The sequence below is a fragment of the Nanorana parkeri genome, unplaced genomic scaffold (genome assembly GCF_000935625.1).
Source record: "Nanorana parkeri isolate BGI_ZX_2015 unplaced genomic scaffold, ASM93562v1 scaffold476, whole genome shotgun sequence".
In the NCBI taxonomy this organism is placed as follows: domain Eukaryota; kingdom Metazoa; phylum Chordata; class Amphibia; order Anura; family Dicroglossidae; genus Nanorana; species Nanorana parkeri.
The window spans coordinates 64,717-78,537 of record NW_017306744.1 but is presented as its reverse complement, the minus strand read 5'-3'; the positions used below and the strand labels follow the sequence as shown (position 1 = coordinate 78,537).

The following is a 13,821-nucleotide window of genomic DNA, read 5'->3' as shown; positions in this document are numbered from 1 at the left end:
TTTTTTTACTACGGGCGGACGGCAAGAGGTTAACTACAAAGTTCGACACTAATGTGCACTTACATTACAGGGTATCTATGGTCGAAATCTAAAACTAAATATGTAGTTCTATATTATATTTCCAGAAGATCTATCCCACTCCTAATAACCATATCAATGGAGAAGTTTGTAAACGTATTGAAGATGTGAATAGGATATACTTCCTCAATGCATTGACACAATTTCACTCAGCCCCCTGAATATGCACTTCCTTGTGTCACCACTCTCACACAACCTGCCTTCTGAAATACAACTCAATGCCTGAACAGTGTAACATTATCATTGCTGGCTGGAAGCAATGCAAGATGGGATATGTAGTTTTGAGAGATCAAGATTGCATCACATGAAACAGCAGGGAAAGAGATGCAATGCACACTGGGAATCCAGGAAGGTGATGGAAGTGATGGGTAGACAGATGGCAGCGATCACTACATAAAAGGGATTTTTTCAAGTAAGCTTTGATTGCATTATACAAAGCAACTCTAGTATGTATTCCTATTACAATGCTGATGTTATAACAGGATAGGATATGCTGAAACTTAACTCCTTTAATTCAATGTAGCAACATATTCCATGTATCTGTCTCTGCCACTGATATATGTGACTGATCATGGATTAAGAAACAAATGACAGTTATTGCAACTTGTTAAAGGGACCCCAAAAAATTGTGATCATACATTACATTATCTAACCAGTCTTGACTATCAGATGAGAATGAACACAATGAATTAGACACTCTCTGTATCTACTATGTATTTGTCTACTGTAATATAGTTAATCAATACATTTTTTTTCTTTCCCTGTAGTCATACCCGGTCCTTGTGCATGGTTTCTGACATTCCAAACACAAGCTCACTATGACGGCCGAAGTTCATATTGGAACCTGGAGGCCCCACAGACCACGGGGGCCAATTGCAGCTCTGTACAGCAGCCCAGGACCTAAATACGCACTGCCAGGGAACACAGGTAAATGCTGAAGCCTGACGGGGACGGTCAGGTCTTGTGAAAACTTGTGCAGTATGTGTTGTTTATGTGTCTGTTTAAATAGCGGGGAAAAAGGAGAGACAAACACACTGAAAATTCCTTCTTTTGCAATCACCTGTTTGATGCTAGGGCAGACAATTGTAAACTGAATATATGCTTAGTAAAGGCAAAAGAAAAAATAAATATTAATTTAAAAGAGAACTATGGCCCAACCTTTTTTGGCCATAGTTCTCTTTAGGGTCAAAGGAATACATTTACTGTGTCCTCCTGTGACCCAAAACCCAGCATGTAGCGGGCGATTGCCTGCTATGTGCTGACAGTGCGGAGATGCGCTGCAACCGGGGAAGATCCTGACAATATTGTCGGGATCCACCCTGCCACCTTATTGACAGCTGACTCTGCTTCTCTAGAGGCAGAGCCAACTGTGCCCGCTCCCTCCCCTGTCCAGCCCTCCAGTCAGCACTGAAGGAACGGAGAGGGGAGGGGGCAACAGTCACCGCTCTCTCCAGGGGGAAGATCGGGAACTGAGTGATCAGCAGTGTGTGATCGCTCAGTTTTTTATCTATAGAGCTGACATGTGACAGCTGCAGTGTCACCCATTGGCTCTAATTATTGGGAGGAGTGTATTTCACTCTCCCCATAATTCTCCTTTAAAACATGCATATCAATACCTTTGAAAAAAATTAATGCATATCAAAGATCAGTAGACCCAGAAATATAAGTTCCTATAATATGTGGACTTTGTTTTACCCCCTATAACCTCTCAAACCTACAAATCCCTAGCCTTTTGCGTAATCTGGGAACGACCGTTAAATAAATAATAGGTTAATACAGTAAATATTGCTATACCAAAAGCACATACATTTTTGAATAATAGCGCCATTTACTACCTTTTTTTTGGTGCAATCAGATTTTATTAGAGATTTTCATAACAAAACAAAGGAAACATGCATACATGTGATAAAGTAGTTATAAGCATTACAACAAATACAATAGGGGAGGGGATGGGGTACTCCTGGAGAGGGATGTCACGGGGCAGTGATGGTTCTTCCCTCATCTGACCCAGACAGGGGGTAAGAATGCAGGCCACACAGTCAGTAGCTACAGATAGTTTGGCATGGAGTGCAAACGGCATTACATTCAGGGAGCTAGCCTGTCAACAAAGTACACTCCGTAAGCGCCCCCACTCAAAAGCTTTAAGGCCATGCATATATACGACAGCCAACAAGCGTTGTCACTATAGCGAGAGCTTGAGTAGAAGGTTCCTGTGCAGCAGAACATGTGATATGGGAGTCAGATAGGAGGCAGGAGTCAACCAGAGTGGAGCCCCTAATGAGAGGAAGGGTACAGGAGAATGGGAAAGCAGGGGGGTAGGAGGGATAGACCAGCCATAGGAGAAGCTCAGAAAGGAGGATAGGATTAAGAAGGCGAGTGGGAGAAAGAAAAAAGGGGGGGGGGGGAGGGGTGCCCACTCTCCATCAGGAAATCCAGCTACCTCAGGATACCAGGGAGTCAAGGGGAGACCGCTGCCGGAAAAGCAGCCGATGTCCTAAATAAGAGCCAGGCAGACCAGGTGTGTACATATCCAGGACCATTTCCACGCTCCCCCGCCAAGAGGTCCTCCAGATCGGCTATGCGGTCCATTTCCACAACCCATTCAGTGAGAGTGGGTACCACCGGTGTACGCCAGTGTCGCGGAATAACTGCCCGAGCAGCCGTGAGAAAGTGTCGCAGGAGGCCTCTTTTTGCCGACTTCAGGGACCCGGGGAGCATCGAGAGCAGCAGTATCTTAGGGTCATTAGCCACTGTAGTACCCGTCACTCTGAGGTAAATTCCCAGAATCCCCTGCCAGAACTCCTGAAGCATACGACAGCTCCACCAGATGTGCGTCATGTGACCCATGGGTTCCCCGCAACGCCAACACGAATCCGAGGTGGCTGGGTAAATACGGTGGAGGATCGCCGGACACCTGCACCATCTAGTCAGGATTTTCAAGTTCTTCTCATGGGCCTTACTGGCAATAGACAGGGAGTGGGTAAGCACGAATGACCGGCCCCACTCAGCCTCCGTCACTGAGACCCCCATCTCCCGTTCCCACACAGATGTGTAGGCCGGTAGAGTAGGGGATGTCGCGGCAGAGAGGACAGAGTAAATAAGAGATACCGTGTGTGTTGGAGGCACGGAAGCCAATAATAGAGAGTCAAAGGCAGTGGGATCCGCCTGGAAGCATTCCGTCGTGTGGAAGGAGGCAACAAATGAGCGGAACTGCCCCTCCGCTAACCAAGTTCCCGTGTTGTTCCGGAGGACCCATCGGGTTCCCTGGGCAGGGCCCTCAGGGCTGAGATCAAACGACGGTGGATTGTTCTGTCCCACCGCCCCAATGCAGATTCTGTCAATGCTGGAGGAAAAGCCGGATTACCGAAGAGTGGCGTCATCGGACCCAGATAAGATGAGATGCCCAAGCGAGCGACGTATCGATCCCACAGCTTCAGGGTGTGTGAGGTCAAAAGAGGAAACGTGGGGGGCCGGACCCTGGAGTCAGACGGTATCCAGGGCAAGGCCAATAGATCAGCCGCTGTGAGGGTCGCCTCCAGATGCACCCATTGTTTGTCCCCAGCCCGGTGGAACCAGTCTACAATGCGGACCAACACCGCCGAGGCATAGTAGAGGAAGATGTCCGGTGCACTAGCTCCCCCTCTGGGTTTCGGCATGGCCAGTGTTTTGTAGCTAAGCCTGGGGCGAGAAGAGCCCCACACAAATTTAGTGAATGTCTGTTGAACACGTCTCCAGTAAATTGTAGGGAGGGTGATGGGTAGCGTCTGAAATAAGTAAAGGAACTTCGGGACGATGTCCATTTTGAGCACGTTGATCTGGGCCAGCCAAGATAGGAGTTTACGGTCGTATGCCGTCAGGTCGCGGGATATTCCCTCAAGTAAGGGGCAGAAATTAAGGGAGTATAGATCAGCTAGGTTCATAGGGAGACGGACTCCCAGGTATTTCAAAGAAACAGGGCAAAGGCGGAAGGAGAAGTTGCTGGTTAGGAGTTGAAGATCCTCGACCCCCAAAGAAACATTGAGGATCTCTGATTTAGAGATGTTAACTCAAAAATTACTCAGACCCCCGAACCGCTCGAACTCCCTTAGAATGACGAGCATAGTAACATGGGGTTGGGTGACATAGAGCAAAAGGTCGTCTGCAAACAAAGCATGTTTAGATCTATGAGGGCCCACTAACAAGCATTGGAATGCCGAGTTGTGACGGAGGGCTACCGCCATACTACCTTTTTTTTAAGTTTTATTTTACGGTGACAAAGCTTCCTGTATTGTCCTCCGTCCTGTATCGGGGGGCATGTCACTTTCCAAAGAGGGTGGCTATGTTCTTTTGTCACGCAGCGGGGTTCCAATTGATGTTCTGACAGCAAGGCTTCTGGGGACATGGCCGCTAATCTGACCATGAGAGATACTGGAACGCCATGAATTGGCATGGCGCCCTGTATCTCAAAGATGGAAGCAGGGGTCTGCAAACTGACCATGCCAGCACGGATCTGCTTCCATGCTTGGCGTGGTCAGGATGAAAAATAGAGATGGAGGGCTGGCAGGATCACCAGGTACTGTATTTAGCAGGAATTGAAAAAGTCTGTTAGAAACAGGCATAAGCTCATAAGCGTCCCAATGCAGTTAGGTTTTTATTTAAAAAATCATTAGTGTATCTAACTCTAAGAACACAAATATGATATTATATATTATAGTGTATTATATATTATGTAATAAAATGTGTGATTGCAAGGAGGACATGTGCCTGTATTACTGGCACATTGGTTTGTGGTTTTGAATAGATATGATGTTCCAATGATAAGGAAGTGAATACTCTCCCTAAAACTGCTTTCAGTTACAGAATGGATCTTTTTGCAGGTTACATAGAGCATGATGCTAGTAAATACAGAGCACCTGCATACAGCTTCGGTAGTCGCCGTTTCATGTTTGTTGATGACTGCTCCCCAGGACCAGGGTATCTGGTGCCAGCTAATATGACCATGAGAGGCAAAGATGGCACTCCAGCATATTCACTCTATGGAAGACCCAGGGATCTAAATACTTTCAAAACTCCAGGACCAGGTATTAACAAGATATGTTCTGTGCATTAAAACACCCAGTTTGTGATAGAGGTTTTGTGTTATAAATCATCCAAATTCTCCTTTGTGTGCGTGTCTTTACACAGGTACTTACTATCCAGAGCATACTGGGAAAACTGCTTATCACTCAGCTCCAATATATTCACTAGGGGCAAGAACAAAGACATTTAGCAATGACCAAACACCAGGTAAGTGCTAAATGTGTGACGTTTAAATTCTAAAAATGTTAGTTAAAAAATCCTTGAAATGCCAATTGGGAAAAGTGTGCCTGTTAGAACACTGGAGGTATTGGGGGATGACAAAATATTTGAAACATGTAATACCATTGCAGAGACAACTATGAAGAACACACTATTTGAACAAAGAGGTCAAAGACCATTCATCCAAATAAACACCACCAGATGCACCACATGTTCTTGAATTGGAACTCAAGTCAATTTCTTTTTTGGATGAAGTAGGGAAGGGTCAGAACCTTTTAAACCTGTTCAAGATTTGTGTGCTGTATATTGTGTCCCAGGGTCACAAGAGGAAGAGTAAGAACACTCCATGTTTAACAATTGTCACTGGAGCAGGTGTCCCTGGTGGGAGATTTCCTCTCCACTTCTGCACTTTTGCAGTGACAACTGCAACATTTTGGATATCTTTTTACTATCTGTCCCAAAAACAGAAAGTGAGAGTGAACCGCCTTTAGTGGGATACATACAGCAACAAAAGCCTCACTAACTGTTCCCCACTTTACTTTTAGCTGGGGTTCCACATTAAACCATGTAATTGACAGGTCGGAAAAGCCAAAATGCATTCTGTAGATTTAGCAATAAAAACAGCTACTTACCTTGCCTCCAGACTGGTTGACTTGTTAGATTTACTCAGTCTTACCGGGAAAGGTTTTACTTTCGTTACAAGGAGAGCAGTTTCCACATTATGCACACATTGAACCTGGAAGATGTCTGATCGGTGAATGTGCTACTTGCACTGTGTATTTTCATCCCTTGGAGGGTTCATTTAATTTTTTTTTATTTATAAAATTGCTCCCTTATTCTAATAGTCCAGCACACCAGCCATGAGGACTGGTATGCCCATGACAAGGTGGCATTGTGCATGCAATCCCAGCTATGCTGATACCATCCCAATGTAAAGACATGCAGAGTGGTAATATATAAGGAACCCCTACCAAAGCACTCATGTCCAGTTCTGAGAGGCTGAGGGCTCTTCTGGTCTTATGTGCAACCTATCTGCCTTGCATGAACTGGTTTTTCTGACCTAACATACCAGCTACAGTGCATAGGTATGACATCGTTAACAATAAAAACAAAATAAAAAGTAATTAATTTTTTTGAAATGTAACTTACAGGGCATCCAGTAAGGTCCCAATTTGTCTATACTGGCTAGGATCCCCTCCTGCTAAGAAGTTAAGGGGATATCAGGCATGAAATGGTTGAAAGTACATAGAGAACTCTAGGGAGGTATTCTCCCAAGGTTGTCTGTGACATCACTGACAGTAACAATTGGTGCATGGTAAATCATATAACTCCTTACCAGTACACCAAGGAGGGGTGGCAACCTGTTTGTAAGAGAGCAACACTGTGGAAACAGGTGAATATTTTTTCGCCAAGTTCAGCAATCTTGCGGAGTGTGACATGGCCCTTAGCTTCACAGACAAAGACTGTGTCTAGGCTCCCAAGAATGTTCATCTCACAGACAGAAGCTAACATTGTTTTAGCTTTATCCCGCAGTTTAGGACTACCCGCCTTTTAATGAGACACCTTAGACAAAACCTAGGATTAAGTGGACATTATGGAGGTTGGGGAAACCACTCTTTCCCTTGCCGGACTCCAGTTCCCTCAAAGTACAGGTATCCAGACTCCTACCCAAGGTTTTTTTTCTCTGAAACCCTTTTACCAAACCATAAACCCCAGCCTGGGCTGCAGGTACCTGCTGTCCCAGACTATACCTTGTACTTTCTGGAGCTATTTGCCACAAAGGTTATATTTTATGTATATTAGGTCCAGCAGCATATTTGCTTCCATCTGTGCTTGGGCCAAAAATTGTTAGCAGATCGTCAGCACCGAACTACTCTATGACTGGACGAAGCAAGATCGGAAGCTTCCATGAAGATCTGCAAAAAGTAAGCAGTCTTATTGTCCTGGCTGTATTAATATCCCTTTCATCTTCAAGCTACATTTTACTTACTTCTATTGTCTACAAATATCTGTGTAACCTCTCCAATATCAGACGCCAGGACCTGGAACCTACCGCGTTGTTGATCCATCATCATATAAATATAAACCTCCCCAGTACAGTATGACCGCCAGAAATTCCCTGCCTGGAGACACCACACAGAAACCAGGTCCAGGAGCCTATAGCCCAGAAAGGGTAAGATTTATTTTTTAATGGCACTGAGAGTAAACTATAAACTACAATGGAATCAGTATTCTGTATCAGCAGCACATCCTAAGAATAATTTGCACATGTAAAGTGTGTTTTTAGTATGTGTACTGCTGTTAAAGAGTAGACAAAAATGCAAGTGTACTCTGTGTTTAAGCAAAAGTGAGGCTTTAGTCTATTGCATGCTGTAGTTCAGTGTCTTGCTTTGTTTTGTGTAAGTTTAAGAAATATAATTTCATTATTCTGTATTTAATATTTATTACAACATAGAGAGTTAGTTATGAAGTTTTTATTTCCTATTATTTAGCTTTACATACTTTGTGTCTGACATATCAACTTGTTAGGGGTAAGAGGTCCTCTACAGTTGACACCTGTCGAATATCTGATCTTAAACCATTGCATGGTCAAATATGGGAAACAGTGTGGGGACAAGCAACGGACAGGCCAACAATTGTTAGACTTCATGTAACACCTGACTCTGTGTCTCAGGAATGGCAGCTGTCATAATTCTGTTCTACAGGTTCCTGTTAAGCAGCAGTTTTCATTATTCACTTTAGTGCTAGATCAGGCAGGCCTTTTTTTGTGCTGCATCGTTTTCTGCAGTTTGTTTTTGCTTAACCAACATAGGATCTGCTTACACAAAAACAACTTGGCATATTGGTAAGCTGTGTTTTAAGATAGTAGTTGCAGATGGTATTTTACTCTTAATACTGGTGAGGAATAATAGGATTTTTGTACTCACTATAAAATCCTTTTTGGAGTCCATTGAGGGGCACAGGAAGTCTTTCAGCTTCAGTTTATACTGCTGCCTACAGGGGGATTGGACACTGGCAGACAAAACAATTCATAGGCCAGTCCAAAACTCCTCCTCCTGCCAGCATGGCTTAGTTTCATAGCAAGCAGGACAGAGAGCATAATCATACACAGTGATGGGGCCTATATTCCTCAATGAACTCAAAGAAAAGGATTTGTCTTTTTCTTTTACCTTTGGGACATCCCAATACAGTCCAACTGAGGGGTGGGCAACCAACAAACAAATGCTAACAAGCCTAAAAACAACAGCAAACTGTGGACTGCCTGCAGCTTAAGAGCTGCTTAAGTAACCTACATCCAAGTTGGCAACAGATGAGACCACAACCTTCACCTGGTAGAAAAAAAAGTGAGAACAGAGACCATAGAAAACTGATGCATGATGCCAGAAGAACCACATACACTTACAAATCAATGAAGAAGTCCCAACTGAAAAGCAAGAAACTGATCCTAAAAACCCAGTTTGGATCTGAAACCAGAACCACCTAAGGAGAACCAAAAATTACTCAACAGGATCCACCTGGGATGCCCAACACAAAAGTGGTTGTGTTACTAAAGGGAAATAAGCTGTGCACTTTGCAAGGGAATTTTTACTAAGCTTAGTGAACGAGGTGAAGCTCTGCTGATTTCTATCACCCAATCACGTGCAAGCAAAATTATTGTATTTTGACATTTTCCTTTTTTTTTTTGCAAAGTAAATTTTCACCACAGTCACTAAGCTAAAGTAAAGTTCCTTTGCAGAGTGAAAATTCCCTTGTAAAGGGAATAGTATATTTGCCTTTAGTAAATCAACCCCAATGTGTCAGTAGCTCAGAGCTATAGTCACAGTCTGCATCGTAGACAACAGAGGAAAAGAAACTCTGCGTGAAAAAGCACACTTGGACAGAGGGAATGAAGAACGACGTCCTGGATGAGCGGAAGTTTGTGTCCTCCCGATACCCTAAGGAGAACTATGGGGAAAAACACTGACCCCATAGTTCTCCTTTAACTGCCTAAGTCCAGACGAAGGCCTAAGCCTCACATGACCTGAATTCATCACAGGCCCAAAGGGCAATGGAAATCCAGGCCTGGAAAGGCTGACCGGTCAGATCTTTACCTTGCAGAGGTAAGGCCTACAAGGGAAGAATCCCTTGAGGGTGAAAGGAAGTAGAATTATCTCCAAGAATCCCAAACAGCGGCTCCTGAAAACACAGTGAGAACCAAGGGAAACTGTGTGTCCAACAGAACCTTCGCCGACTGTTTTATTCATAGAAAGTTTACAGCTGGCTCTGCCTCTAGATAGGCAGAGCCAGCTGTCAGTCATGCAGCTGGGTGGATCCAGACATAATTGTCGGGATCCACTTCAGCTGCGGCGTCTTAGTATACCGCGAGCTGCTGTGGCGTCTCAGTATACCGCGAGCTACAGCTCGCGGTATACTGAGCCTAGGGTGACTGGAGGACGCTATTTTGGATGAAGCTAGCTGGAGGACGCTCCCGTTACCCTAAGGAGAACTATGGGGAAAAGCCTTAACCCCATAGTTCTCCTTTAAGCATCCCACAATGAGGATGCCATGAGAATGCCTCTGGGCTAACACAGGGCCAGTACCCAGGAGAGCACAGGGGGAGTCAGGTCGAGATTTTACAGTCAGGGAGGGACCTGTATGTGTGCATCCTAGCTCACCGTGACGCCAGAAAGTCCCTCCAGGTAGGTGAAGGGATGGCATATCTGGTGGATACCATGCAAACGTTTTAGATGTACAGGCCAAAGGGGAGGCATATGTTCTCTCTGGGAAAGAGAATGGTGATCAGGTTGTGATAGAATACCTGAAACTGTTTTGACACAGGAGCTGGGACAATGAGACCTAGGCCAAGGGCAACAGGAGCACGGGCAGGTCTGCTAGTTTGTGCAGTGACAAAAGAATGCTGGGGGGGCCTGAAGTGGGAGATGGGGGCAAATGTTTAGCCATATCCCTGTAGAAACACCAAGCGCCTAAAGGGCAAACTATCCAGGGGTCCACTGGTGGTGGTGCACCTTAATGCTGATAAAGGCTTTTCAGAGGGTTTTGCAAGCTTCCAACTCCAGACTATGCAGGTGGCCAGAGAACCAAGTTTTAGAGATGTAATCGTGAATACCTCTGGTTAAAGCAACAAAAGGGAGGAGAGACTTAAGCTGAGCGGGTTAAATGAAAAAAATATAGAACAGATTTTTCCATCAACGCTTACCAGTGTTGATGGACGAATCCCGTTTGTCAGCGGTCGCTGGCTGCTAGCTCCGGTTTCCAGCTGGCTCCTTAGATCAGCTGATCAAGGGATGTCAATTGCAGGGGTACAAACAGCGGCACCCATACAGCCAATTTCAGCCAGTTCATCAAGAACCTGCCAAAATTTAAAGCCTGTATACCCAGCTTTAGTAGACCATTCCTTAGCCTTCTTACATTGACGCAGGCGAGTACTCTTGCCTCATGCAACATCCTTAACAATAGTCTCAAGAGTTCATCTGAAAAGACATGTCCCTCAAAGGGTATGAGGCGAGGCCAGAAAGCTGGTAGCAGATAGGGGGTCAGATGGCTGGAGGTGACCAAAGGCAATGTGAGGGGGCAGTAGGACTGGACTAAATATCATAGTTCCACATGGCACTTTGGAAAGCAGGAGCAGCAGCTGGAAGATGCTTACTTGAGACTGCATGACAGGAAAGAACACGGGATGCATGCAACACTCCACCCAGCAGATGATGTCATCTCTCAGTCCCTTTGAGTTAACTCTTTCCGTGGTAGAAACAAGTGCACATGCCCATTTGGCCTCCTCAGCGAGTCATCAGAGACAGGGCAAGTGATAAGGCAATGTCAATAGCTCTGGAACTAGAAAGGGGTCAGTGACTAACGTGTTACCAGAATGGAGTCTGGGAAACTCCTTACATGGAACCCAGTGTCCAAAGATCAGTTCCAGGCTAGCCCCACAATGTGCAGTCCAGCAGGGCCTGGACACGGCATGCCAAAGGATATGCTAAGGAAAAGCCGCAACGGATAGCTGCAATTGTGGAGACCAGCTAGAGTCTTGATTAGAAAAAAAATGATTATAAGGGTAGTCTTAACAGAAGAGCTGAAGAAAAGATGTCTGGCAAAGAACTGAGGCATACTGACAGTAGGAGGGGGTTATCCTGGGCTTGCCTCTTTTTGTTTGCTAGTGTCCAATCTTTAATTGCAAGACAAAGTAAAAGTGCTCATTCAACCTGTTAGTTTGTAATAATGCAACATAAAATATATATATATGTTACATACCATCAGGGTTTCTAGCAATGGGTGTTCTATAGTCTGGTATATTTTACCTGGAATATAAAATATACAATGGTGACAACTGCAGTCAAGAGTGAAACAAACCTTTAGCACTGTACTGCAAATGCAAAGTGAAGGATGTACCATATTTAACATCACACATACTGTATGTGCTCTTTGCTTTATGGTAGCAGTAAATGTCACGTTTGTTTGACGTTTGTCCTTTCTCCGCAGGTGGTTGTGTCTCGACCTCAAGCCCCCCAGTTTTCTTTTGGAATCAGACACTCCGATTACGTTGCTCCATTGATTGTGGATGTAGTAGACTAAGCAGGAAAGACTACTGTATCAGCACTGACCCACCTTCAGAAAATGTCAGAGAAAGAACTAAAAAAGGATATATGACTGTGTGTGTAATTCTCCACACTGTAGGGATACTATAATGTACATCCTGTTGTAGTAGCCCTGCAATACAGTACAATGCAACAACTAGATTTGCACAGTGGTGTGGTCTTCTGGAAGGTCATATGATAAGTTTAATTATGTCTCAGTCTTTAAATTAATTTACAGTATATGGAGTCCACATTTCACACTACACTTACAAGATTCGCTAAAATGATGAGGGTACACCGTGCAAATTTGCAATGTTTTACTAGTAACAATTAAAATCAACCAGCTAAACTACAATTAATTTTGGGGGGGGGGAAAATTATGTTATTTTAACTGCCTGTGTGTCAGAAACCTAAGGGGAATCTCAGAACCTGTTTTTGGAGTGCCAAACTAATGTTTGCAGTTCTTCCTGAAAAATGCCTTTTGGAATTAAGTATATAATGTCATATTGTGCCAGATAAACAAAGGTTAAGAAACTCTTATTTACCATATAGAAAGCATAAGAATCTCTGGTAACATAAACAGTCAACGGTGGGGTCTGTGTCAAATTAGCATAAATGCTTGTCAACAGCTGGTTTTGCTGACAAGCATTTGTGCCAATCGACACACCACCAAAAGAACCAGTTCATTTCCATGTCCAATGAAGGGGGCGTGTCTTGGCACCAAAAACATGTTGGCTGTGTGTACATTTTAAAATTGGAATACACCTGTATCTGGGCTTGAACACAGTGTGGGGCTTCAATTCTGGTCCTATCCATTACAGTCACAACCCGAGATTACCAAGTACCCGCTTTAGCGTGCAGCATCTGCCAGCCCATTGTCCAGAAAATCTACATCTAAAACCAGGGTTCTGGTGACAACCACCCACTCTCTTAAGCATATAAAACTGGAGAGCATGGATGAAGGAATATGATAAATAGCTTACCTGGCAGAACTCAATAATATTCATCATTAAGTTTTTCTGTCAATACTTGACATATTGAAATCGTATAATGAAAGACAAGAGTGTGCTTGCTACACAAGCAAACATACCTGATCAGTTAAAAGGAGAATATCTATCTTCCAATGCAAAAGAAGATACAGAACATCTGAAAAAGAACAGCCGATTATTCCTCTGAAAGCTGTAAACAGGTAATAAGCTACAAATCGCAAAAAAAGGGTCATAAATTAATACATTTTTAAGTTATGTTTATGTTCAATATAATTAGCAGTAAGGACCCATTACATTCTGCCATTCTTATGCATTGCTATAAAGTTTTATGTCACGCATTAACGTGTGTTGCATTAGAGCAGCCCATTCATTTTGAATTGACTAGCAAAGCACCTTGACAAAAAAGTAATGTACATGCACCATCTTTTCCACTGCAGTGCCCCCCCCCCCCCCACTCTCCCAAAACATGTGAATTGGAGCTGTGTTGGCTTAGCGTATTGGGGTGCTATTCAATATAAATGGCACTGCAATGTGCTGACACAAATAATGTACGTTGAGATAATACCCAGGTTACCACGGTGCAAAAGTGTGATTCAGCCCTAAATGTTTTAAAAGACAAAATTCACCAGAACTGGACAATTTTCCATGGCCAAGAGTCACTGGACTGCAATTTGTCATTGTGTAAAAGCAAGTAGAGCGGTTTCTTTATAGCATCAAGTGCCATTTTCAAGCAGTGATCAACAAATAGAAGGAAGAGGCTGACTTTAGCTTATCAGCATGAAAAGTAAATCATATCAGCCTGGAATACTTAAAAATATCCTATAGCTAAATAATTGATAAGAACAGTAAGTCTTATTTATAAATTTTGCATTCCAAAAGTCTCAACACAATATAGCAAATGC

At 43.8% G+C, this 13,821-nt stretch overlaps 1 protein-coding gene across 2 annotated transcripts; it reads left to right on the top strand.

Moving 5' to 3' along the window:
- Positions 1-850: 850 nt before the first annotated feature.
- On the top strand, positions 851-12,212 carry ODF3B (outer dense fiber of sperm tails 3B). 2 transcript variants are annotated; one of them, XM_018560733.1, is made up of 7 exons: positions 851-1,005; positions 4,935-5,138; positions 5,242-5,343; positions 7,159-7,280; positions 7,388-7,530; positions 11,241-11,248; positions 11,846-12,212. In XM_018560733.1, exons 1-7 carry the CDS (start codon positions 897-899, stop codon positions 11,926-11,928), a joined length of 771 nt encoding a protein of 256 aa, XP_018416235.1. In that variant the 5' UTR covers positions 851-896; the 3' UTR covers positions 11,929-12,212. The 2 variants fall into 2 exon arrangements, with proteins under 2 accessions (XP_018416235.1, XP_018416236.1); XM_018560734.1 differs by lacking the exon at positions 11,241-11,248 and having other exon boundaries at positions 7,388-7,528; positions 11,836-12,212.
- The last annotated feature ends 1,609 nt before the right edge of the window (positions 12,213-13,821 follow it).

Coding starts and splice junctions, on each gene's coding strand:
- ODF3B (XM_018560734.1), top strand. CDS start 897: ATGACGGCCGAAGTTCATATTGGAACCTGGAGGCCCCACAGACCACGG. Junction 5,139..5,241: donor TTTCAAAACTCCAGGACCAG/GTATTAACAAGA, acceptor GTCTTTACACAG/GTACTTACTATCCAGAGCAT. Junction 7,529..11,835: donor GAGCCTATAGCCCAGAAAGG/GTAAGATTTATT, acceptor CTTTCTCCGCAG/GTGGTTGTGTCTCGACCTCA.